We start from the raw sequence: 26,033 nt of genomic DNA, 5'->3' as shown, positions 1-26,033 counted from the left end.
CCCAGTCACGTAGTATATTGGCCAGCCACGTATTATATTGCCCAGCCACGTAGTATATTGCCCAGTCACGTAGTATATTGCCCAGCCACGTAGTATATTGCCCAGTCACGTAGTATATTGCCCAGCCACGTAGTATATTGCCAAGCAAGGTAGTATATTAGCCAGTGACGTAGTATATTGCCCAGCCACGTAGTATATTGCCCAGCCACGTAGTATATTGCCCAGCCACGTAGTATATACTGTAGCCCAGCCATGTAGTATATTGCCCAGCTACATAGTATATTGCCCAGTGACGTAGTATATTGCCCAGCCACGTAGTATATTGCCCAGTTACGTAGTATATTGCCCAGTGACATAGTATACAGCACACAGCCACGTAGTATATTGCCTAGCGACGTAATATATTGCCCAGTGACATAGTATATTGCCCAGTTATGTAGTATATTGCCCAGTGACGTAGTATATTGCCCAGTTATGTAGTATATTGCCCAGTTACGTAGTATATTGCCCAGCCACGTAGTATATTGCCCAGTGACATAGAATACAGCACAGAGCCACGTAGTATATTGCACAGCGACATAGTATACAGCACCGCACAGAGCCACGTAGTATATTGCCCAGCCACGTATGTCACAGGTTAAAAAATAAAAAATAAACATACTCACCTAACGATTTGAGGGCCCTTTGTAGTTCTATCATACCATTCTCGTCGCTGCTCCTCAGCGTCCTGTCTCTCCGCCTCCTGGGATCCAACGGCGCTGTGCCGATGGACGCGCAGCTGCCGCCATCTTGCGTTCCCAGGATGCATTGTAAAATTACCCAGATGACTTAGCGGTATCGCGAGACCACTAGGTCTTCTGGGTAATTTCACAATGCATCACTGGGAAAGGAAGATGGCGGCAGGCGCGAGCGGCTCAGCGTACAACAGAGGGTGAGTATAGCAGGTTTTTTTTTTTTTTTTTAATTATTTTTAACATTACTTTTTTTTACTATTGATGCCGCATAGGCAGCATCAATAGTAAAAGGTTGGGGACACACAGGGTTAATAGCGGCGGTAATGGAGTGCGTTACCCGCGGCATAACGCGGTCCGTTACCACCGGCATTAACCATGTGTTAGCGGTGACCGCAGGGGAGTAAGGAGGGCGACAGGCACTGACTGCGGGGAGTAAGGAGCGGCCATTTTCTTCCGGACTTTGCCCGTCACTGATTGGTCGCGGCAGCCATGACAGGCAGCTGGCGAGACCAATCAGCGAATGAATAACCGTGACAGAAGGACAGACAGGCAGACGGATGTGACCCTTAGACACTTATATATATAGATGTATTTCTTAAAATAATGATATAACACAGGTATGCAAAATTTGGGTTTATGAATTGTTTTAAATCCAATGACTGATTCTTATGTTTTCTTAGCCCTGATTTTCAAAAACTCTTTTATTTTTAACCATTACGTAGGACTTTGTACAAAACACGCGTAAAATTACATACAAGTGAGATGAATAAGAAAAATCTTTACTGTAACCAAAAATGTACTCAATATTATATATAAAAATGTATTGAACATTCATTCTGAAACTTTATTGTCAATTAGTTTTGGCAGCTTTTCCTTTTCTCTTCAAATCTTCTCTTGATACGTTTTCTCTTAGGCCGCTGTCACACTTACCGTATGGAAGATCAGTCCGAGTCTCTCTCGCAGGAGTGTTCTCCATATGGTCATCCGTGTGTAATCTGTTTGCAATGTGATGATGCGACTTCCTCGCATCTATATATCCGTATGACATCCGTATGGCATCTGTACGTCATGCGCATGGCTTTACTTTTCTCACTGACTTTCCACATTAAAATAAATGGCTCAATGGCCTGAAATGAATAAAAACCTAATCAAGGAGCCTATTTAATGGCTCTGCAACAAGTTCCCTCCCCCAATCTTTGCATTAGAGTCCGTACTGGTGTATTAGTTTTGCTGCTTTGTGTCAAACATGTGTGACAGGCTAACCTTCAACACAAATGTATTGCCACAGGTATATCCATTCTTTTTTCTCTTATTGTATGTCGGTGAGAGTTCATCCTTGTTCTCAGTTTCTGCCCTGTCTCCCCCACATACAGACCCCCAGTTGGACATTTAGTACAAATAATTAGGTACACCACATTAGAAGTGACACAGCTGAAAGTACCTGGTACACTGATGGTCCGTGTGGTGTCCAATTTTTTTTGCACCCTTAGACTTGCATTGGCGAGACACGGCCAATATATGTGTAAAATCGCAGCCTGCTGCGATTTTACACGCACGCTGAATAAGCCCGAGAAAATAAACAGTAATGTGAGCTACCCCATAGATTAGCAGTGGGCCGAGTGCTATGTGATGTTTTCTCGCATAGCACTCGTCCGTATTCTACGCTAGTGTGACCCCGGCCTTATAGAAGGCCAGCGGTTATACTCTGTGAGGCATCCAACAGTAGTCCACCAACACGATCAGGTTCCATCTACCTTGGGATCATCGTTCCATCTCTTTGATATCCTGATTAAATGTTTCTCCTTGCTCTTTGCTAACAGCACCAAGGTTTTCAGGAAGGTAGTAAAATAGGAATGTAAAAACTTCAAACTCATTAGAGAACCCAAAGCTTTCAAACATTTCAGCATGTTCTCCACGATGGATTTATATTTTGGATCTTTGTTGTTACCTAGAAATTTCTTCACAGCTTCTTTAAAAGAATCCCAAGCCTTATTCTCAACAGCTTTTATTTTTGTTTCGAACACTATGTCCTTCATGAGTTTCCAAATATCCGGACCCATAATAATCATCCACCAAAGATCAAGCAAAGAGGTCAAAGTATGGTGCAAGAAAAAGCCTATGGAATAAGTGTTTGTGAAAATACTGTACGTGATGGATTTTTTTCTATATTTTTACTGAGTTCAGCTATCAACAGCATATAAAAATCACCTTACTTTTCAAACAATTTTACCCTTGCAGACCTATATAATTCAAAGGAAACAAGTATTTATTTAAAAAAAAAAGTAATGAAACAGATATTTATGACGTAATTGAAGGGAAGTGAATATTTTTTAATTAAAAAAGGCATATCTCTGCTTTAAGTTGCTGCAATTTGTTTTTGCCTAAAGGAAATCTGTCAGCAAGTTTTTGTCATGTAATCTGAGAGCAGCATGATGTATGGGCAGAGACCTTGATTCCAGCGATGTATCACTTACCAGGCAGTGTGTTGTTGTCTCAATAAAATCAGTATTTTATCAGCAGGAGATTATCTCTAGATAACTTGTTTTTTCATGTCATGTAGTCCTTCTGCCCTGCATAAACATGCTCCACTACTGATTATCAAAACCAACACAAGAGACAAGAGTGCAGGAAGGTCTCATACATACAGAAAAAAAACTAGTATTCCTACAAATGGTACCAGTACACACAAAAAGTGTAGAAAATGTATAAATTTGAAAAGGCAAAAAAAGTTTAGAACCTATAGTGACCACCCCTAGTCTAAAAGCTTGATGCTGTGACTATTCCTAGAAGCTCTAGTAAAATAATGAAGGTAAGTAATACTTACACCTAAATGGTGTGTCCAGATGGGGAGAGAGCATACGCTTCCTGATGAAGCTGCGGTTGAAACACGCGTAGGGGCCATTGGACCAGTACACATTTACTCTCTCCCCATCTGGCACACCATTCATTATTTTACTAGAACTTCCAGGATTAGTCATAGCACCAAGCTCTTAGACTCTTGTCTCTTGTATTGGTTTTGATATTTATCCTAGAGTGTGTCTCTAGAACGTTTTTCTTCACTGCTGCTCATTTTTTCTTAGTATCCACTACTGATTAGCAGATTTTTAGCTTTCTGCCAATGTACAGTGTACAAAGGTTTATAACATCTTTATTTTGGGAACTTACAGAAATAACTCAAACATTATCCTCTGGTTCGCAGCCGGATTATCCGTAACAGTCCGTCTCAATCCGTTGCCATGGGCGACTGCACCAACGTAACACTTGTGGGTGCATCAATGGCTTTTCTTTCTCTGGCTCCGGCCTGTGTTCAGCCTCACACAGGCCTGTCCTACACAACTCCTGCTCTGATATTTTCAAACAAATACTGACACACTCAAACCTTAACTGAAGGTTTAAATGGGAATTGTGGACATGGACCACTCCCAAAACTTGGAGTGGAGGGAGAGATCCATCCCACTACCTTTCTATAGATCTCTCCCAAAATAAAAGCCCATGTCAGGTTTTCCTAAATATGACTTGGTCAAAAAGTTTGACTAAATCCATACTTTTTGTTTTGCTTTGTAACCATAGCTGTGGCTGTAATTACAATGCTCTCAAAGCGCCGCCCCCTTCTGTACGCGCGGTGATTCCGGATGTGTTCATTGCACATATCCGGAATCTTCGCACCCTATACATAGGGCCCTGTTATTTACCTTGCGGCGACGGAGCGGCGACGCAAGGTAAACAGACATGCTTCATTCTAAAATGACGCACCGCATGTCTGTAAACGCAGGGCCCCTGGATGCGTGTTCGCATGCAAAGTGGAGACGGGATTTCATAAAATCCCCTCCACTATCCTGTAACATCTGGCGCTGCGGGTTGCATGCAGTGTTCAGTCCGCAGCTAATCCTGGTGTAATCCGGACAGTGGACACGCACCCTTATTGCCTCGCATACTTCTCTCTGTTCAAACTTGGGAGGTCTTTCCTTGGTTCTTCCCGGTTCCATGTTCCACTGAGAAACTTAAGATTTGCAATCTCCTTGGCATTTCCCATCCAGACCAAGGGTGAATGGTTCGTTACCCTGCAAATAAAACCTTTCTAGAAGTTGGGGCTGGTGAAGACTGGCTTTCAGCACAACGCCAACTTCATGGATTGGAAGAATTCCTCCGCCTGAGTGTTTAAGTGAACCATAACCTATCTCTTTCCTTACAAGAGATCGGTCAAGGGTGCCAATCTCCCAGCAAAATTAAGTTTAAATAGTCAGTAGTACCTACCGCATGGACCAGGGAAAAGTGGGTACTAAAGATTATAATATCATCCAAATACGCAGACCCATACTTCTAATGGGACTCTAAAACTACGTCCATTTGTCTCTGGAACGTGGCTGTGTAACCCAAAAGACAGGATGATATAGTGATATAGACCCTCTGGTGTAACAAAGGTGGTCTTCTCTTTCGCTGTGTCTGTCAGAGGCACCTGCTAATAACCCTTGTTCAGATCAAGGGCCATGAAGTACTTGCATGTTTTTAGACCACCAAGCACGTGTTTGTGGGCCATCTCAAGCACTGCCCGGTGGTACGATTGGTGTGCTGCCAGCTGTTCCACTACTTCGTCGCAGACTTTGTCATCCTGATATAGCAAATACTGGTTGCCCACCATACACACAAAAAAATGCTTCTGCCCCCAGTTCCACATCAATTAGGGCAGACTTGGGCAAGATGCAGCTCGCGGGCCGCATCCGGCCCACCTGATGATTTTAAACGGCCCGCCAGCTAGCTGTCACTTCTGACAGCCGCCCCCGGCACCGCTCAGCCAACCGCCAGACGCTTCTGAGGAGGACCGCTGGCGGCTGGAGTGAAGGCCCAGAGCTCATACGCATCGGCCCTGTACGTCACGTGCAATGTGAGCAGCAGAGCCGGGTTGATCACCTGTTTATCGGTCACGGCGGCCATTTTCCTGAAGCCGAGTTTGCAGATTTAGATCTTGGCTTCAGGAAAATGGCCACCGCGATCTCCATCTGCGCACACGCGGCCTCCTGCGGCCATTTTCCTGAAGCCCCATGAAGCAGAGCACTCCATCTGCGCACGCGCGGCCTCGGGAAGATGGCCGCCGCCACCGATATTCAACCCGACTCTGCTGCTCACATTGCATTCCGGGCCGCTTCGTCACCTCACCGGTGGAAGGGACCCTGCGCACGCCATACTGCACCTCTGCCGCCGCACCTCTGCCGTCGCCACACCACTGCTGGAACCCCCCCATGGACACCAGGCGTCGCCCACCTAAGCAGGAAGGGACCCTGCTCAGGTGCATGCCACACGCATCACCCCACCTCTGCCGACACCATGCCTCCTGTGACCCTGCTCTGCCACCGCCAGCCCTCAGGTAAGATACTGTAAATTCGGACAATAAGATGGGGGTATCTTATAAAAAAATCTTTTTTTCTGCAATTTTCGGTCTTATAGTCCGAAAAATACGGTAATTATATTAGTCCGGCCCTCTATAACCATCCCAATTTCTCATGTGGCCCCATGGCAAAATTAATTGCCCACCCCTGAATTAGGGTATGTGCACACGGTGCGGATTTGGCTGCGGATCCGCACCGGATTTGACGCTGCGGATCTGCAGCAGTTTTCCATGTGTTTTACAGTAGCATGTTAACCTATGGAAAACCAAATCCGCAGTGCACATGCTGCGGAAAATTCCGCGCAGAAATGCTGCGGATTATTTTCCGCAGCATGTCAATTCTTTGTTGAGTGCAATTCTGGAGTTGAGCTGGAGCTCAACTTCCCTTGCCAACACCTCTAGGGGAAACTTGTCAAGTTTACACTCTTTCCCTATAGGGGTGACCCTACGGCAGGTATCCCAGACTCAGGATCTTCGGGTTCCGCTCCCGGACAGACGTTTACGCTGGGAGGGTTAATTTTGTACTACCATAGGGACCAGAACAAGGACAAGTCCCTTCCCAAAATAGTCCCGTAAGGAAGGGTCTTCTCCCAGCACAGAGTGGAAAAGGTAACCTCTCCCATTGGATATTCGCAGAGTTCGCCATGTATACAAATGACCCTGACTTTTCCCCCAATGGGTTCTAAGCCAGATATCAATAACACATGTGTCCTACGAGGAACGGTTAAAGGATCTGGGAATATTTAGATTCCAAAATCCAAAAAGAAGGCCAAGAGGAGACTTAATAGCTGTCTACAAATATCTGAAGGGATGCCACAGTGTAGAGGGAACATCATTCTCATTTGCACATGGAAACACGGGAAGCAATTGAATGAAACTGAAAGGGAGAAAATACAGATTAGATGTTAGAAAAAACTTTTTGACTGTGAGGGTGATTAACGAGTGGAACAGGCTGCCACAAGAGGTTGTAAGTTCTCCTTCAGTAGAAGTCTTCAAACAGAGGCTGGACAGATATCTGTCTGAGATGGTTTAGCGAATCCTGCTTTGAGCAGGGGGTTGGACCCGATGACCCAGGAGGTTACTTGCAACTCTAACATTCTATGACTCCAAATTTTAGCACATGAATCCATTATTTCTCCAGATTCCAGTCTAACCACTGGATTTTAAGAAGTGTTAGATGATCCTTGCCAGATTACACATTACAACACCTTCCCATACATTGTATAAAGCTGTATTGTCAGAACCACGGTAAGACTCTTACTGTATATATGCCACATGTAGGGAATAGTAACTCATTGTGTATTTTTATAATTATTAAATTACGGGAGCAATATTTAATGTTTTCACCTTATACGGGTTGGGCACTACTTTTTAATTGATGACCTACCCCTGCCAATCAGCTGTTAATGCCAGCGAAGTTACACAGCAGCTCTATCATTTCTATAGTGGAAGTGACTCGGTACTGTAGAGCCACTACCTATTCAAATGACAGCCTCTATAGCTATGACGAAGCTGTCGTGTTCTGGCAGCATCCAAGAACATCTGTCCGCTGCCAGTAACGGATGATTGGCGGAGGTGCTGGGTGTCACACCCTCACTGATCAGATAATCAATGAAAAATATTGGCCAACCACTTTAATTGATATATACTGATGCACTTTTGCTATTTAGCAGATACCAAATATTTTTTTTGCCCAGATATCATTTCTTGATACCAAATTGTTGACAGTGATGTCTTACTATAAATCATTTATCAATAGTTGCCCTCCTGAAGCATATTCATAGAGATTTATAAATTATTTTATCCTCTTGTGCTTTAAAACTTAGACTTAAAGGCTGCTAATTTCAGCTTTATTTATTCTGTAATAGTAAAAAAAGACATAATCACACTCATAAAAGCAATATGATGTAGTGTTTTATCGCAAGGTTTTGTAATGACCTGCTGTTTCACCCTGGTAAAGTAATGTAATATAGTCATTTTCTGTGTTAAGATAAATAAGGAATTACATTTATTTAAAAAGGCATATCTTACACTTTTATTTATTGAACTCTGGCATTTCTCTAACATAAAATATTCTTGGTCAAAAGTTCTATATGCAACATAAAATCAGAAAGACTTAAACCCAAAGGCATAATTTAACACAAAGTACCTTAAAACTGTCCATGATTAATCGGCAATATATTCCATATCATTTAGTCATAAATCCATATCCATCATTAGACTAGAACCAAGTTAGCTAATTGCATTTGCCTATTTGTTTATGAACAGCCTTGATTATAACATACATGGGGAAGCATTTTGTATGTATGGTTAGTGGCCATTGTAACAATAAAATATTTACAATAAAAAAGAAATATATGTACCTCTTTAATTAAACATTGGCTTTATCTAATAAAACATATGCATGATGAATTGTAGTCCATGGTAAAAGGAAACTTTCATCAATAAAAAGTATTTACGTGCAGTTATAGCAGTAGTTGCAGGAAATTTACATTTTAAACATGTGGAGCACTCTTATTGGTGTGTATCAAAGAAAAAGATGAGGGTGGCACTCACCGTCCTATAAAATCTGTAATTTATTCAGACAATTAAAACATCTTCAGCAGAGGAGTAATGTGGGGGATACACAGACGATGGCCGTTTTGCGCAATTGCGCGTCTAAGGGGCCTGTAATGTGTATCCCACACATTACTCCCCTGCTGAAAATGTTTTAATTGTCTGAATAAATTACGGATTTTACAGGACGGTGAGTGCCACCCTTATCTTTTTCTTTGATACGGATTTTTGGCTATGTTTCTTCCCTGGGTGAGCACCCGTAAGTCCAGGTATACAAGCCTAGAGCGTTTATGACCCTGGAGCTGGGCAGACTAGCTTGAGTGGTGCAACAATGCGAATTGCTTGTTCCTATGTATGGACTCTTATTGGTGTGGCTGCAGGGGAGAATTGAAGTTATATTCTCCCTGCAGCAGCTTGCTTCCAGTTATCGGGGCGGCACTGGAACCATGATCAGTCAGCCATTACTACTCAGTAAGCACACACTCATTTCTCCTTGACTGATGTCCTGCCCTGTACACATGCTACACAGCAGGATATCAGACAAGGATCTGGGGAAGCGTTTACAGCGTGTTCATTGTGTAGTTGTGACACTAGTCACTACTTACGGACAAGACGTGAGGCTGGGAAGTCAAGAGGTCCGGGGTTAGATACCAAAGGGGCTGGTTATAAACAAAGGGGTAAGGCAAAGACATTGTCAGGACACAGTCCGAATTCAGAATTCTGGGAAGGTAGCAGATAAAGAAAAAAGGGCAAGGCAAATGGATGGCCAAAGGCAAGGTTGTGCAACAAAGATCAAATACAGGAACACAGAATACAGTGCAAGTGCGCACCACTTGAGCTAAGCTACTACTGGCACTAATTGGAGGCAGAGAGCCAGTTAAGTAGCCAGATAATCACTCGAATAGTAGGCACATGGAGGAAGTCCACATCCCTGTCCTAGATTAGACAGCTAAACTGTCACTCCCTGCTTCCAGGCACAAGATAGGTGGAATCAAAATAGTAGTAGGCAAAGACTGTTCACAGCCACTGTGACTGAAAGCAAGCAGCTACAGTGAGAAAATTAACTCATTTTTTTCCCTGTAGCCACACCAATAAGACTGCTACACTTGTTTTAAATGGTATCTACATGTAAATTAATTCTATGGCTGCAGGTAAATACATATTTTGATAGGTTCCCTTTAAAAAGCAGTACCAAAGAGTCGGAGGACAATCCAGAGTGGCCACAGGAGTGTGCTCCTGGTATTGTTAAGTATAATCTTTTAACATTTATAACAATCATCCATTGCAATATTTTATTGGCCATGGATAGTTGTGGTTAATGTCGCTGAGAAGGCCCGATTCATTATTGCATTTGCTCCTTCTTTTTGCCTAGTTTCTTTTTGTTTTAATCTTTTTCTTGATTTATGCCAATTTCATCTTTTAATTCGTGCCTGTTTTGAACTCTATTTTATATGTTTGTTTGCCTCATTTTCCTTTGCACATTTGCCATTGTCGACCTTGTTTTTATTTTCCAGATGTTTGCAGCTGATTCACTTCACCAAGTGAGAGTTTTTAAAAAGTAGCAACATTTTTTGTGCAAATGTACTCCAGTCCCCATTGAAGTGATTTATTTTTGTGCGTCTCCAGATATTTTGCGCATTTTTTTTTTTACATTTTAGCGGATCATGTGCCTGCTCAACAAAGGTGCAAAAAAATGGTTAAAGACAAAAAAAGAGCTTTTTTCAATTCACAAAGTTAATGAACCATGTGTGCTATGTTGAAGAATGTGGTGCAAAATAAAAAAAATCTCACAAGACAAAAAGAGAAACCTTGACTTAAAAAAATGTAAATGATGGATCAGGCCCTTAGTGTTTAAACGTCTTGTGAATTTCAAAACAGTTCATATAATCCCAACAAGTAGAGAAAATCAATGCCGTGGGGACTTCACACAAAACTGGAAGTTTCCAGTCAGCTTTGTTAGCCAGCCTATGAAGGCCACCTGCAAGATTCTGAGTAAGGATATTATGGTTCCGGGTGTTCCAGACTACAGCTTTTTCCAGAATATAACAGCAGTGACCAGCAGATGATTGTCCTAGGAGGATCTATCAATACAGTTCAACACTGTTCACAAAGGAATACCGCACAAGACTTTCTGATATGTCAGTCCCACTACAGAGAAGATTCTTACAAAAACTTAGAAAGTATATAGTCAGTATTCTTTCTGGACTTCAATGGTTTTCCTAGAAGAAAATAAAAAACATATACAAAATAAATAATTAATACAAAATCTATTAATTGTCTTGTGTAGCATAGCCATTACAAAATGCCTTTTTTGATACTTCAGGAGCAACCAAAATCAATTGAAGTTAGTGAAAATCAATTGATTTTAATGGGAGCTGTGCAATAATCGTGCGTAAAGGACGGTGTATGGGTTCAATAGTAAGTCTGTGGGTTTATGCACCTGTTGAAGGCCCCAATGGCTGCCATTGTGAAGCTTCTGTGAGCCTTTATAGGAGGATATTATTTTTACCATACACGGCGATACAAAATGCCAGAAATCCTATTATTCTATCATTATAATCCACTTAAAAAACATCATATGTATAGGACCCCAAAATGGTATCAATAAGCCCTCACACGGCTACGTCAACATGGAGTTATAGTTGTCTTTCACATTTTTTCAGACACAGTTTCGAGGTTCTTAGAACTGACACATTTTTATACTTGCAACTCCGTCATGCACTACTCTGTTTAGTACTGTCCCTTTGGATAGGTCAGCAGTTCCCAAAAGTTCTTCGAGCTTCAAGATCCCAACAAACTCCTTACCCATACACCTTCAATGAGGACATATCTGTTTTGACTGAGGAATGGAATGAGATGGAGAGCACCTTCTGCTCTTCATTGGATTGTTTAATCCAGTCTAAATTTCTTAATAAGGTTTATTACACCTCTGAAAGACTTTTAAAAACATTGGTGTATCGTCATGTGATTTATGTTTTTGGTGCAAGGCAGCAGAAGGATCCTTTTTGCAATGTTTGGTTATGTCTCAGGATGTCCCCCTCTTGGCCGGAGGAAAGTTCCTTGGGGTCCTGCCATCTCTGGTGTGCTTGTTGGGAATTTTGGACGATCTTATCACCAGAAAGGTGATGGGTCACCATCATGGAGTATAAATCTATGGTACTCCCATCCCTTTGTCACTGGATTCAACTGGTATATAAAGATTTTCCGATGTACAATTTTTTGTACATAGATAGACACTGTTGTAAAACATACTGGTTGAATTTAGTGTTGTGAACTGGTTATTTGGGCTATGGGTGCTCTCTATATACATATTGTGCTTGGAGGTTGTGGGGGAGGGGATTTTGGACAGTATGGTTGCTAATGGTGTTGATGTGTGAATGGTGTGACTGTGTGATTGTTCCTATTGATGGAGCGCAGATTTTTCTGACCTATGCACATATGTTGGCATCTATATTTCAATTATATAACCATGTGATTGCTTTACCAAAGGATATTGTATACTAAACTACTACTTTTTGAGTTTTATAATTACTTATTGTAAAACGTGTGATGAAACTGAGCACATGCCAAAATGTTTAACCGTTGTTTTATTGTCATGTATGAATACAAAAAAAGTTTATTACTTTAACTCAAAGTTAATAAAAAATGTAAAAGAAATATCATCAATTGTATATTTATTGGTATCTGAAAATTGAAATACCTCTTGTTTATGTGCTTTGTCTTGCTGATGGATACCATTGGCAGAACCTGAGTTTCCAGTCATCTAACAGAAAAAATAAATAAATAAAATCAAATACAATAATTCTGTTAATACAATAAAAAAGTATGAGCATACAAAACATCTACTAGGAACATTCATAAGAAGGCAATTATATGACAGAATAACCAGGAGTATCATACAGCTTTATAAGGTTTTGAGCGGGCACAGTAAACTAGTCATTTAATTTCAGAAAATGCAAATCACACAAGTTATTTCCTAATCTATGATGAAGAAGAGATGTCTGCTTAAAAACTGTCATTCTGATACTTCTAGCACATATTATGGTGGTAAAAAAAAATAATAATAATTTCACCATTGTATAAAGTCTATTGATTGGAAAAAATGTGTTTCCAAGAAAATGTCTGAGGCTACTTTCACACTAGCGTCGGCCCGTCGCAGTGCGTGCCGACGTACCGACGCATCCTGTGACAACGCAGCACAACGGGGGCAGCGGATGCAGTTTTACAACGCATCCGATGCCCCATTGTGAGTTGCGTGGAGGAGGGGGCAGAGTTCCGGCCGCGCATGCGCGGTCGGAAATGGCGGACACGATGCACAAAAAAACATTGCAAGCAACGTTTTTTGTTCCGACGGTCCGCCACAACACGACGCAACCATCGCACGACGGTTGCGACGTGTGGCAATGCGTCGCTAATGTTAGTCTATGGGGAAAAAACGCATCCTGCAAAGTTGTCTGCAGGTTTTTTCTCCAAAACGATGCATGCGACGTGCGTCGTACGACGCTAGTGTGAAAGTAGCCTTAGGCTTGCTTGCTGGATCTGCAGCCTCCAGAAGTTAGCAGTGTTACTTACACCACCTTGCCTAAAAAATTCCATTTCATAAAATGTTGCAAAAATTACACTAAAATACCTGGTGTACATAAAATCCTTCCAGGGTGGACTAAAGTAAATTTGTAACAAATTTTGCAACATTTTTAAAAGTCCCAAATGATGAATCAGGCAAAAAAAATCTGGAAACCTAAAACTCCGCCAACAATGGCGAACACATAAAATAGACTTTAAAAAAGGTGCAAATTAAGAGAAAAAGGCACAAATGCAAAAAAGAATCTGGTCCATAATGTAGTTATGGCTGTCAAACTGCCAAACTACTTTTGGGAGGAAGTTGATGGAATCTCATTCATAGCAGCAGTTCGACAATCCAGTTGCAACAAGCAAAATATGCTTGTTGGCAGTAGGGATAGGAATCAGCAGTGTCCCTAAGCAACAAGCTAAAATATACTAATGTAGCTATGACACAGAAATGCAGCAGCTCCGGGTAGAAACAATTTCTACTTTTATTGTTATATTTTTCTTTCGCTAATTGTGTGATTGTGAAGTTTTAGGCTTTGTTCATATGATATTCAGAGCCTATATTTTGCTCCAAAATAGTATCACTTTGACCTTTACTAAGTAGGTGTTCCTTATTTTTCAGTAATTTTACAATATAATTGAAGCCAATTAGCTACAAAACCAACTATATCCTTATACAATGTTATCTGAATAGAGTCGATGTGTAATTTCGGCTACTGTTTTCTAGCCATAACCATAGTTTACATTTTCTACGCAGAAAAAATAACATAAAAAGGTGTGTAATCATACTCTTAATCAGTGGTCCCCAACTCCAGGCCTCGAGGGCCGCCAACAGTGCAGGTTTTCAGGATTTCCTTAGTATTGCACAGGGGTTGGAATCATCACCTGTGCAGATGATCACATTACCTCCGATGCAATACTAAAGAAATCCTGAAAACCTGCACTGTTGGCGGCCCTCGAGGCCTGGAGTTGGGGACCCCTGCTCTTAATACACTGATTTTCTTTACTAATGAACTCAAATAAGATTTTATTACTTCAGGGTTTACCTGAAATTTTTCAGCATTGCTTCTCATGGCCTCCATTAACTTCTCCGTTTGTTGACCTTGGTCAAGAGCTATTCGAAGAGCATCTTCAGTGCTGACTAAGCGATGCTGCAGCCTTAGCACCTCTGATTCTGTAGCTGGATCAATTAATGAATATCTTCTCTGATCTCCCACCGACTTCTCTTTATCCTGATGTATAGAAATAAACTAGATTACAACAAAGAACTATTGCATGAAATATTAAAAAAATCATTCCATAGATAGTAAGTTATCCTCCATCCAAAAGAGGATCCAGAGCCCCATTATTTGGGATCCCCAGCAGTAGGATCCCCAGAGATCCCGAGAATAGGGCTCTGTAACCTGGAAACTGGACATTACAGAGACCAGTCTTGAATTGACTAGAGATGCGCATGTTTGACCTCCGCTTCAGGCATTGTCTATATGACATTACCTGTGTGACTGGTCTTAGGTACCAGAACCCTATTTTCAGGATCGTTCAAGTAGTGATCAGTAAGTTATTCCCTTTCCTTTGAATAGAGGTTAACTTGCTATCTTGGGAATAGCCTTTTAAGACGTACTATGGATATTGTGACTCATTCGACAGTTAAAAAAATATAAAATCAAATATCAAAATGGAATAATTTTGTTTTTACTCACTAAAACCATCAACTTTTCTCTAATTGCTTTGATTTCTTCTTTTAATTTCTGTTCTTTTGATCTCCAGTCTGCCTTATGTACCTCTCGGCTCAGGTCTTTCTCTGGTCCCGGTGAATGCCGATTGGCTTCGAGTAGCAAAGCTCGTAGTTCGTTTAGACTCCTGGTTTGGCAGTGACAAGCAAAATGTACAAGACCTTCAAAATACTATCAACTGGTGTATTTGCATCCATTTTTTATGAAAAACATAGGCCATACTACTCCACATTTCTTTTACGTATTACCCAGACCTAATACAATATACAAGACTTCCACCGTACGGTTGGCAAAATAAAGGGACCACTGTGCCACATGAGATGAAAAAAACCCCCAAAACAATTAAAAACCTTTTCTACCTGTAACAAGGGCATGCATTATATAGATTCATACAGCTGTTAATAACTTAAAGGGGTGGTCTCACTTTCAATCTTAAGGAGGAAATCACTTCTCTGGCTCACCGCTTCCTGCTTGCCGGGGAGGTGGTGCGCTCCTTATGATTGCCGCTGCATGATTGGAGGAGCACAGGACCAATGAAGCTTATCCAGCCATCAAGCCAGCTTCAGATCAGCATTTACAAGCTATATAGCCAACGGTTTGTAAGTACACACTCCCTGCCTAGGAAACCGGACACTTCTAAGGTGGCCAGTAACCTTCTCAATGACCTGTAAACTATAGGATTGATAAATCCTCCATTCTTGAGAACAGACAGGGTTTTCAAGAAGAAGTAAATAGCAAAGTTGATTATTTTATACAAATATTGTTTACAGATAAATTAATGGAAAATGTGCTATAGATATGCCTAGTGACCCATGAGAGCGAAATTGCACACATAATGTAATTATGAGAATCTGATGGCCTGGCTCCTCTTACCTCTCTTTCTTGAGTAACTCTTGACTGATCATGACAAATTGACCTGATGCCTCCTGGGACTTTCTGGAAAAAGTCTCAAGTTCCACCTCCAGTTTTTTATTATCTTTTACTAATGAATCCACCTTCTTGTCCCCTGATTTACATTTGCTCTCAAGCGCTGTTGGTTATATAAAAAATGACTAATAAATATAATATCTTTCAGCATTTGTAGATATTTTTTTATCCAATAATAACTACCGTATATGACAATAAAACGCTATGGTTATGCTTAGATGACTGTTAGAGGCTATTGCATAGTGTAAACTAATAAGTTAAAGGGGTTTTCCACTTTCAAGAAAGTGGACTTGAAATGCTCTAAAGTACCTAGTACAACAAACAGAGCAGGTTCTCCCCAGGTTCAGCGCCATATAACCGCCACTGCTATGGTCCACTGTAGCCAATCATGGAGCTCAGCAGCTGTGCCTAGGTACACAACAGGAGTCACCGAGGTCACTGATTGGTTGCAATGTTGATGAGATGTCACTACCACCGCAAAAACACTTAGACCCGAGCAGCAGTGGGGAAGCTGGTGCTGGACCCGTGGATAGTGAGTCCCACTCTGCTTGTTATTTTAGAGCGTTTGGAATCCATTTTCCTAAAAGTGTCAAATCCCTTAATTTTCACAATTAACTGGAACCAGTTCAAAGTGACATCCCACATCTAAAAACTTAGTTTGCACCCACCTCATATACTGTGCACTTTAAATAAGGGGAGATCTTCAGACTACTGAAACTCGCCTATTTGTAATACAAATTATTAAAGGGAAGCTATCATCAGAAAATGACCTTTTATTAAATCAGGTTTTTGTGTGAAATACAGTATATTTTATAAAAGTTTTGGCAACGTTTGTTTTTTTTTTACCAGTCCATACTAAAGCTCCGACTACAGTAGACAAAAATAATGGGCACACAGATTCAAGAGTTTCCAATACGAGTCAAAAGTGACAAAAATCAGGAATCAAGGGTGCCATACCCATAAGATAAATGTTATCCAAAGCTATCAGTTTTCTACGGATCGATCAATCATCTAAACATGCATGTGATGTGCCCCACTTTCTCTTGGAGGCAAAATGTTAAGACAAGAGGAAAAACTAGTGGCCCAATTACGGTTTTCCTAGAGCTTTTTTAGGTCTGTGAATTCCACAAATAAATTAAAGCAGACAAAGTATTGGCATTTGCAAAAAATCTCCAGGCCTGCTCTGTAACCATGTAGGTTATGAAGCATTTTAGCTGACAAATAGCAAATTCTAAACTACAAGAAACTATAGGATACACAAGTCATAAACAAGGCACTCCAGCTCTTCTACTGACTACAATCATCCCAAGGATCTCAACAGATATTGTTTTTATTTAGGAATTTTTCATTGAAGTACAATTTAAACCAAACGAGCCTGTGAACTTCCAATATTCTGCAGCTATTTTAACTCTTACGTACAGTAAATGGAATCGGTTTTCATGTTTTTACATATGGATGTAGTGGTATGGCTGTATAGGCTCTTTTCCAATAAAAATGCTAATTCTTGTTGCCCAAAATGCCCTGCCTGGATCATTTCTCACGTTAGTGTACTTCAAAATCAATTTTAAAATTAAAGGTTTATTCCCATCTTCAAAAGATGGTAATTGAAGGTGCTTTTAACAAAAAAAGTTATTACAATTTGAAACAGTTCTCAAGAAATCTTCCCTTTAGAATTTTATAGCTCATTGCCTTGAGTACCTGGCACTGCCGCAGTCGAGCAGCGGTGGTGTAACGGGCTTAGTGCTTACAAGTACTTTCCATTGAGCCTGTAAGCACTGCAGTGAAGCTGGCCAGGATTGTTAAAGCACATGGTTAGCTCCCGATCCCAGCCAACTTCATGGCTACTGCACTCTGAATCGGCAGAGGAAGAGATGCCTCAAATTAAGGCCAGCGGCTTAATTAAAACGATCTAATGTTAAAAATAATAATAATTAAAAAAAAAACTTTATTCTCACCTTCCGCCGTCGCGTCCTCTTCTCGGCACTGCAAGCGGCAGGTTCCGCTTCCAAAGATGCTATGGGAGAAGGACTTTCCATGATGTCACGGTCATGTGACCGCGACGTCATGGAAGGTCCTGCGCTCATACCAATCCTGGGACCGGACACCGCACACAAGCGCCGGAACTACAACGGGCTCTTCGGATGGTGAGTATGTTTCTTTTTTAACCTGTTACATACATGACTGGGCAATATACTACGTGGCTGGGCAATATACTACGTGGCTGGGCAATATACTACGTGGCTGGGCAATATACTACGTGGCTGGGCAATATTCTACGTGGCTGGGCAATATTCTACGTGGCTGGGCAATATTCTACGTGGCTGGGCAATATACTACGTGACTGGGCAATATACTACGTGGCTGGGCAATATACTATGTGGCTGGCCAATATACTATGTGGCTGGACAATATACTACGTGGCTGGGCAATATACTGCGTGACTGGGAAATATACTATGTGGCTGGGCAATATAGTACGTGGCTGGGCAATATAGTACGTGGCTGGGCAATATAGTATGTGACTGGGCAATATACTATGTGGCTGGGCAATATACTACGAGGACATGCATATTCTAGAATACCCGATGCGTTAGAATCGGGCCACCATCTAGTGTTTCAATAATAGCCAACAACATAAAAAATGTCCAGGTTATTTCTAAATCTAGATTTCAGCCATATAATGTACAACTTTTGGAGACTACTGTTTTAATCTGTGAAGAGTTTCAGATCTTTAATAAATCCAGATCCCGCCAATGACCTAGTCAAACAAACCGCGCCACAGATGAGATACATCTGCTGAATGTGGAGTGAAAAAATAAAAGCAGCATGACATGTTGGAGGAAGTACTGTGAAAAAGAACAGAATCCTTTTTTAAATTTAAAAACAAAAAAATGTTAAATAAGTTTACAGTCTGTGTTAAAAATTAGAAATCTTGCAATTTTCTAACAACACATGTACATTAGCCACAATGGAACAAACTCTGACCTCACCTTTTGTATTGAAGCAGCTAATAAGGGTGTCAAAGGTCATTGTGAAGGGAGGGTGAGCCAGGTCAGCTGTGATAGCACCTATTGTGACTGCTGGATCCTGTGTTATCAGTTGTGTATAGAGGTGGCATCTGTCTGTGTAATCCTAAAGACTCCTGTAAACGCTTCCTCAGAGGACACGAAGTACGAGTCTAAAATTGCCCCATTGGCCATTGTGAAAATTACAAAATTGCTCATTTTGTTCTTTTAATAAAGCTTATGATGTGAACATTTTTTTTTCTCTAAATTACATGTACCACAAAAACTTAATTTAAACAATAAACAATTGACTTTTTGATGATAGCTTCACTTTAAATGATGACTCAATTGCATATAAAAAAACATTATGGATTTATACATAAAAAAAAAATTACCGCACTCAAAACTCCTATGTCTCTTTGATAGAAGCCAAAGATAAAAACGTACCATTTATTTGCGCCCTTAAAGATTCGATATGAACTGACATAGATGATACTTCTTTATCTCTTTTACTAAGCTTGAGCTGCAGATCTAAATACAGAAAACAAACATACTACTTAGATAAATGTGCCTGGAAAATACAAAAAATACACATTTTTTGGCTGAATAAATTGCATACTGCACTTACTGACTGCACATTTCCGCCTATCCAAAATTACGCGGCAGCTGCAAGCTGTGCCACATTCTGCCAAGTCTAGATTGTCGCTGTCTATTAGTGTCGCTATACAAGTCCAGTGTCATTGAATTTGCTCACGGTCTTGTGTTTTGTGCACACATTTTTTATGCCAAATATTGTTTACATTATGCCTTCTAGAATGAAAAATGTCTTATACGAAACTGCAGTTCAGTTTATGCAAGCCAATAAAATTTTTTAGCACACGTAAAATGTCCTAAATTTCAACGTTTACAATAAACATAATAGAGGAAAAATGTAACCGGTTCCACTACAGTATGTAGTGGTGGTCAAGCTGTGGATCACAGTTTACCTGTATACTAGAAAATTCTAGAGTTCTACAGGATTAGCTCTAAGTGTTACTGTACTGTATATAGACGCCAAGGCAACTGAACATTGTTGACTACTTATGTATGTGCTAGCAATTAGCTTTGATGGCAAGAACAGTGTAGTGTTCATAGTTATTCTTGCTGTCAGAAACTTGCAGATCAAACAGAATTCAGTTAGATCCATCAGGATTAGTTGTGATCTGTTTGAAAGTAATGGATATTATGGATCTGTTATAAAGAACCTTTTACCAAATTTTTCGGGTTGAACCGAACACACAATGTAATAGTGAATTCAGAGCGGAATAAAATATTTTAGTTTTTTTAAATTTCACCTTTCTATTGCGGATATATTAGCAATCAAAGCAATTGGCACCTAATGATTTAACTTTTGTTAAGTCCAAGTGGGTGTTATCAACTATTTTTCTCTGGTGGCGTGTCCTTTTTCTCCCTGTATGAGATCCCCAATCATAAGCAGGCAGCAACACAGCAGAAAAGAGAATACGCCTCAACAATAGCTTAGGATTCTCAGTGTGTGAGACGTAAGGATATAAGTCTGATCTCTTGGTCTAACCGCCTGCGTGATTTGAAAGGGCTGGGAGATTAAAGCACTGATGACATATACCGTTCAGATAAGGTCCCTGAGGGGAGGGCCAGCACAGCTGAGTTTAACGGTGTCACATTACAAACCCTTTCATCAGTTTGTCTCCTACTCATACTCATATAATTATGCTGTGCTCAAAAGTTATTTTAAGCACAAGAGAAAAAAAAAAGTGTGACTCCTCTCCGTCAGACAGGTAGTTGTGTCCTGCTTATGATTGGGCAACTCACACAAGGAGAAGTAAGAGACCCAGTGAAAACTGTCTGATAACACTCACTTGGACTTAACAAACGTTAACTCATTAGCTGCCAAGTACTTTGATTGTAAATATCTCCGCAACAGAGAGGTGTAATTAAAAAAAAGAAAAGAAAAAGTTTTATTCCCCACCGCAGCCACTATGATATCATTTGTCCTGCTCAACATGAAAAAAATTGTGAAAGGCCCTCTTTAAAGGGGTTCTCGGGTCCCATAAGCAAAGTCTGCAGTCACTCTATGTGACTGCAGAATTGTGATAGTGTGTGATGTTAACACTGCCACGATTCCCCTGTACTCCTCGTGTGGGTGGGCAGTCAAGTGATCACATGTCACTGGAGTACCATTTCTGGTGTAAGAATTGACAGTACTATTGCTGAATTTTACAGGCGGGCATAGCCACACCCGTCCCACCTGGCTCTTCACCAGTTCTGCCCATTTTGTCAGAGCTGTTTCAAACTGATGTGAAAACTGCAGTGAAAATGTTTTGAAACCGTTTTCTGCTGTATCCACGCAAATTGTCAAAGGGAAAAGAAAATCTCCTATTAAAGACCCTAAATAAAACTTACTTTTCAATTGTTATATATAAAAAAACGGAAGGAATCGCACTCATTAAAAACACATAGTACAGATAGTGAAAATTATTCAGTGAATATATCCTAATTACCGATATGTAAAGTGCTTGTGCTTTTATTTATTGGCAGTTTATTTAGCAGTTGCTACCATACAATACGTGCAGAAAACTCTGGTATTATAAACTATCTGCCAACTAATTACCACTTACTATTGGCTAACTAGTTCAACCACACTATGCATATTTAATTCACTTCACTTGGTGGTACTCGTTCAAGAAATAGTTTATAATACCAGTTTTCTGCACGTATAGTATGGTAGCAACTGCTAAATAAACTGCCAATAAATAAAAGCACAGGCACTTTACATATTGGTAATTAGGATATATTCACTGAATAATTTTCACTCTCCAGTACTATGCGTTTTTAATGTGATTGTGATTCCAATGTTTATAATTAAAAGTTAAGTTTTATTTAGGGTCTTTAATAGGGGATCTTCTGCTGCCTTTGGCAATTTGTGTGGATATAATGATAACCTTATGCTGACTTTTGAATAGTATTGTTCTAGCTTTCTGGCATAAACACTTTGATGTCTCTGCCCCATAGAGTGACTGCACGCTTTGCTTCTAAAACCAGACAACCCCTGTAAGGTCAACTCATGGCAGTATTGTGCAGTCTTATATTATATATACTTGAGATTATTGCTAAGCAATGGCCATTTGTATAATAAAGACATTCATTCAGTGGGGAAAAACACAGAATATTTAAAACAAATTAAAGTGAAAAAATACCTTCAACAGTCTTTCTCATTTTTATTTTTTCTTCTGAAATATCATTTGTTTCAATCATCTGCAACACAAAAAAAAATACAACTATGTTCAATTGAAATGAACTTATTTTTCTCCTGAAGTCGAGCTTAACATTTTAATACCACAAACCATTTCAAATGTTCTGGTTTAATTTGACAATTAGGCCCAGATTCATCATTTGCGATTTTGAAAATCACTTTTTTTTATCTTGTGGTATTCGTTGACATTTTTTGTGCCAAATTTTCCACACAGTTCATGAATTAGACACCATATCAAAAATGAAATGCTCTTTTTTTTGTTTTGTTTTTAACCAGTTTTTGCCACATTTTATAACCACACATCACAAACCTTTGAAAAAGTTGCACAATTTTCTAAAAATGTGTCAGCCTTAAAACTTTGCCAGAGACCTTACACCAGGCTTACACTAGAATGAAATGCGTCAAAAAACAACATTTGGTAAAAGTTGTATTTCATCAATCTAAAACATCTGGATAGACAAAGTTGTAGAGGAAAAATGAAAAAAAAATTAAAAAGTGGAGCAAAAATGAAGAGAGAATAAGGGAATAATACTAAAGCCACTACTAAAGGAGCTAATTACTCCAGAAAAGTGAACAAACAGCAATGATGAACCGATGCCTTCATGTTTAACGGCAGTTGCTGTTTAGATGTGATATTACAGTTAGTACACATAATGACAAATTGTTAGTTCAAGATCAATTTTATGTTGGCAAACAAATCATTTTATCTGGTTGCTGATAGTAGATACTATGAGGATCTCACTAAAAATTGAAAGGGATGTAAGGGATTGAGCCCAAATACCAAAAAGATACATTGTGAAATTACATAGTTACGTAAGTTGGAAAAAAACTAGATTCTTCAAGTTCTATTATAGCTTTTAAACCTAAAAATTATTTTTTAAATTTGGAGGTGTACCCACTGAGGTTCAATCCTTTACATCACCTGTGCTGGATTTGTAAGCTTTATATAAGTAAACATGGTTTATAGGTGGACCATGGTGTTCTAAAGTTCCATTCAAATACAATAAATGTCTACCAAATGATTGGCCGATCATTCGACTGACAGCTATGTCCCCCCTTCTCTCCCTTATACATGATCACTTGCCCATAGGCTCATGTGTTCTCTATAAAACAGTCATTACATAGTCATCTGGCAGCAGCCTACATCTCAAAGAACAAAAGGATCAGTGATCCAAAATCCGTTTTGCTGGACCCTTCTTTCCTCTGACTTCATCTGTCAGAGAAGAGTCAGGAGGTACCCATATACACTAGACAATTGGCCGATAACATCAAGATCAATGGATTTGGGACCTTTTAGTTAACTAATTTTCCTTTTTTACCACATCTCATCCTGATACATGTTATAATATAAACTGCTTTACTAATGTTAATGCTTAGACTATGTAAAATTAGGAGAAAATCATAGTGTCCTACATTAGGATTTTGTGAAGAGTGAAGAGCCTCTATGGACTGCAATTTATTTTCCAAGGCCAAAATTTTCTCCTGTAGTCTGTGGATCTCTTGGTTATTTTTAGCGTCTGCTTTCTGAAGCATGTCGTAGTCCTTCATTTTCTTTTCTGCAGCAGAAATCTGTTCTTTTAAGAAGGCAATGGCTTGTGTCTGGTCATTATATTCAGCTTGCAGGTGCTCTGACTCTCGATATTTGTCCTTAATATCCTGAAGCTCTTTGAGGTGTTGATTGGTTTTTGATTCTAGCTGTGTCTTCCAGTTAGTATTTCCTTCCTCAAATTCATCCCTAATTTCCTGAAGTTTACTTTTGAGAGTTTCCCTCTCTTTGATATGGACTGCTATTTCAATCTCATTTTTAGCCTTCAGGTTTTCTATTTCAAGTTGATGTTCCATTTTTAGGCTTTCCACACTAGCTTTAAGCTCTACTATTTCTTTGTGTTGAGAGTCAGGACTGGTAACCAAGGAACCTTTCAAATCTTCTAGAGATCTCTGATGGTCAGAAACTAAACTGTCCAATTTAGACTTCCAACTGTCCATCATTCCTATATTCTCCTTTGTGGCCTGCTCTAGCTTTTTCTTCAGCTCTCCAATCTCCTGCACATGCTTCTCATTTGAAGCCTTCAGTTTTTCAACTTCTTGCTGATATCTTTTCATTTTTTCTTCATACTTATCTCTTTGCTGACTACTCTCTTTTTGATGTTCCTTGCTAGCAGAGAGAAGCTGGTCTCTTAATCGCAAGGCTTCAGTTTGAAGCCCAATTTTATGTTCTGGTAAATCTGATTGACTAGAGTTTAGTAAACAGTGCTGAAGGTCTTCAATCTCATTGCGTCTGAGGTTAAGCTCCTCTTCCAGCTGCTGAATCCTTGTCTGCTCTTCTACCGTTGTCTGCTGCAGAAAAAAATAAATTAGAATAAATAGTTTTAACTTATGGCAGATATCCTAACAATTAAAATGTCTAACTGTTATGGTAAAGTTATATACTTTTAACCTTTGTAAAATTATGCAGCCTGACGAAGGTTTTAAACATCACATTTTAGAGATTTATTTTACACCAAGGTTAAATGTTTTACTTAAGATTATACATGTTTTAACTAGTTTTACTGTCTTATATTTTACCCACATGGTAGTTTTATGAAACTTAGCTATTACACTAAATTTATTTTATTGCAAAAGACAATATGCCCTGGTGTAAAAAGAGATCGACATTGCATGAAGCTTAGGTGTTAGCAGGTGTTTGTTAAGATATGAAGAATATAATCAGTGATCTGCAGTGAATGGCAATTTAAATATTAGCTAGATCTTGACAGAAAGTGGGAAAATACAGAATCACAGAAGTCTCATTTTTCTTCATAAAATGTAGCTTTTTCAACCAAGACTTTTCATAAAGCGGATGGGGTAAGTACCTAGGCACTGAACTTTAAGTTCAGTCTAATTTTGAATCAGACACAATTCTAATATTGTCTGTTCCTATATGTACCCAAGATACTAACATGCCTAAAAAATTTAGAAGTTGAAACCAAGCTAATTTATGAAACCAATAGGACTACTCAACCCTTCTCTGACAGCATCCCATACACCGTAATTAATATTTATGTCTGGGGGGAGATGAAAGCTAGTGATGTTATGAAAAATCTTACTAGCCTTAATTCCTCAATTCCTCTCTATGCACTTTAAAGCAGAAAACTAAAGTCAAAACTAAAGGTCATCAACTTGTAGAAGTATTTTGCATATGATATGATTGGTAAAAGTCAGAAAATAAATCCTTGTAGCAAAATCTGTTGGAGCTTGCTGGAACATCTTATTGTTAATATTATGAAAAGCTGAACTTACAGCTGTATGAACTGAACCATTCTGTAACTATGTATACATCAAAAATTGTGTATACATCAAAAATTTGAATATTTACAACTAAGTCAAGTCACGAGAATATGCACAAAAGCAGTAACATAGAATCACATAGAATGACTACAGAAATGTATGTGGTGCCCAGAATACCCCTTAAACTGAACCTGTTTAACCAGGTTCAGATTACCGATTGGTTTTACCGTATTACTGAATTATTATAATATAACAGAGTTATAACGTTTAACCCATAGACATTTTGGTATCTAATAATCTTGTGATACATTATTCTCATCTGCTAACTTGATTTTTTTAATGAACTTTCTTGGCCAAACCAATTAAAATATCTTCTGCAAAGAACATCTTAATGTCTGACTTTTATAACCTACAGATGTGGGTGTAGTGCTGGTTCATCAATAATGTGTCAAAATGAGGATATAGTAAGCAACATAGATTTGCAAAGTTCTGTTGAGTAACTATTGATGAGCTATCAGGGACTATGCATGTGGTAAAGCCATATATAAAGGTTATACAGAAGTGGACAAGGGCCATTAGGCTCCTTAGT

General features: G+C 39.5%; 1 protein-coding gene across 4 annotated transcripts in view; it reads right to left on the bottom strand.

Moving 5' to 3' along the window:
- Positions 1 to 7,945: 7,945 nt before the first annotated feature.
- CLIP2 (CAP-Gly domain containing linker protein 2) overlaps positions 7,946 to 26,033 on the bottom strand; it is a 201,650-nt gene continuing 183,562 nt past the window's right edge. For 3 of the 4 annotated variants that reach the window (XM_069757447.1, XM_069757449.1, XM_069757446.1), the window contains 8 exons: positions 23,591 to 24,514; positions 22,122 to 22,179; positions 19,354 to 19,437; positions 15,849 to 16,005; positions 14,943 to 15,102; positions 14,289 to 14,474; positions 12,374 to 12,436; positions 8,125 to 10,892 (listed from right to left, as the gene is read on the bottom strand). In XM_069757447.1, the coding sequence (XP_069613548.1) occupies positions 10,881 to 10,892; positions 12,374 to 12,436; positions 14,289 to 14,474; positions 14,943 to 15,102; positions 15,849 to 16,005; positions 19,354 to 19,437; positions 22,122 to 22,179; positions 23,591 to 24,514 (1,644 nt within the window). In that variant the 3' untranslated portion in view covers positions 8,125 to 10,880. Of the gene's footprint in view, positions 10,893 to 12,373; positions 12,437 to 14,288; positions 14,475 to 14,942; positions 15,103 to 15,848; positions 16,006 to 19,353; positions 19,438 to 22,121; positions 22,180 to 23,590; positions 24,515 to 26,033 lie in introns of all 4 variants that reach the window. The other variant, XM_069757445.1, reaches the window with a different exon arrangement.

Source organism: Ranitomeya imitator, chromosome 3, assembly GCF_032444005.1.
Source record: "Ranitomeya imitator isolate aRanImi1 chromosome 3, aRanImi1.pri, whole genome shotgun sequence".
Taxonomy (NCBI): Eukaryota; Metazoa; Chordata; class Amphibia; order Anura; family Dendrobatidae; genus Ranitomeya; species Ranitomeya imitator.
Note: the sequence above shows the minus strand (reverse complement) of the source record. Positions and strands in the feature narration are given on the sequence as shown.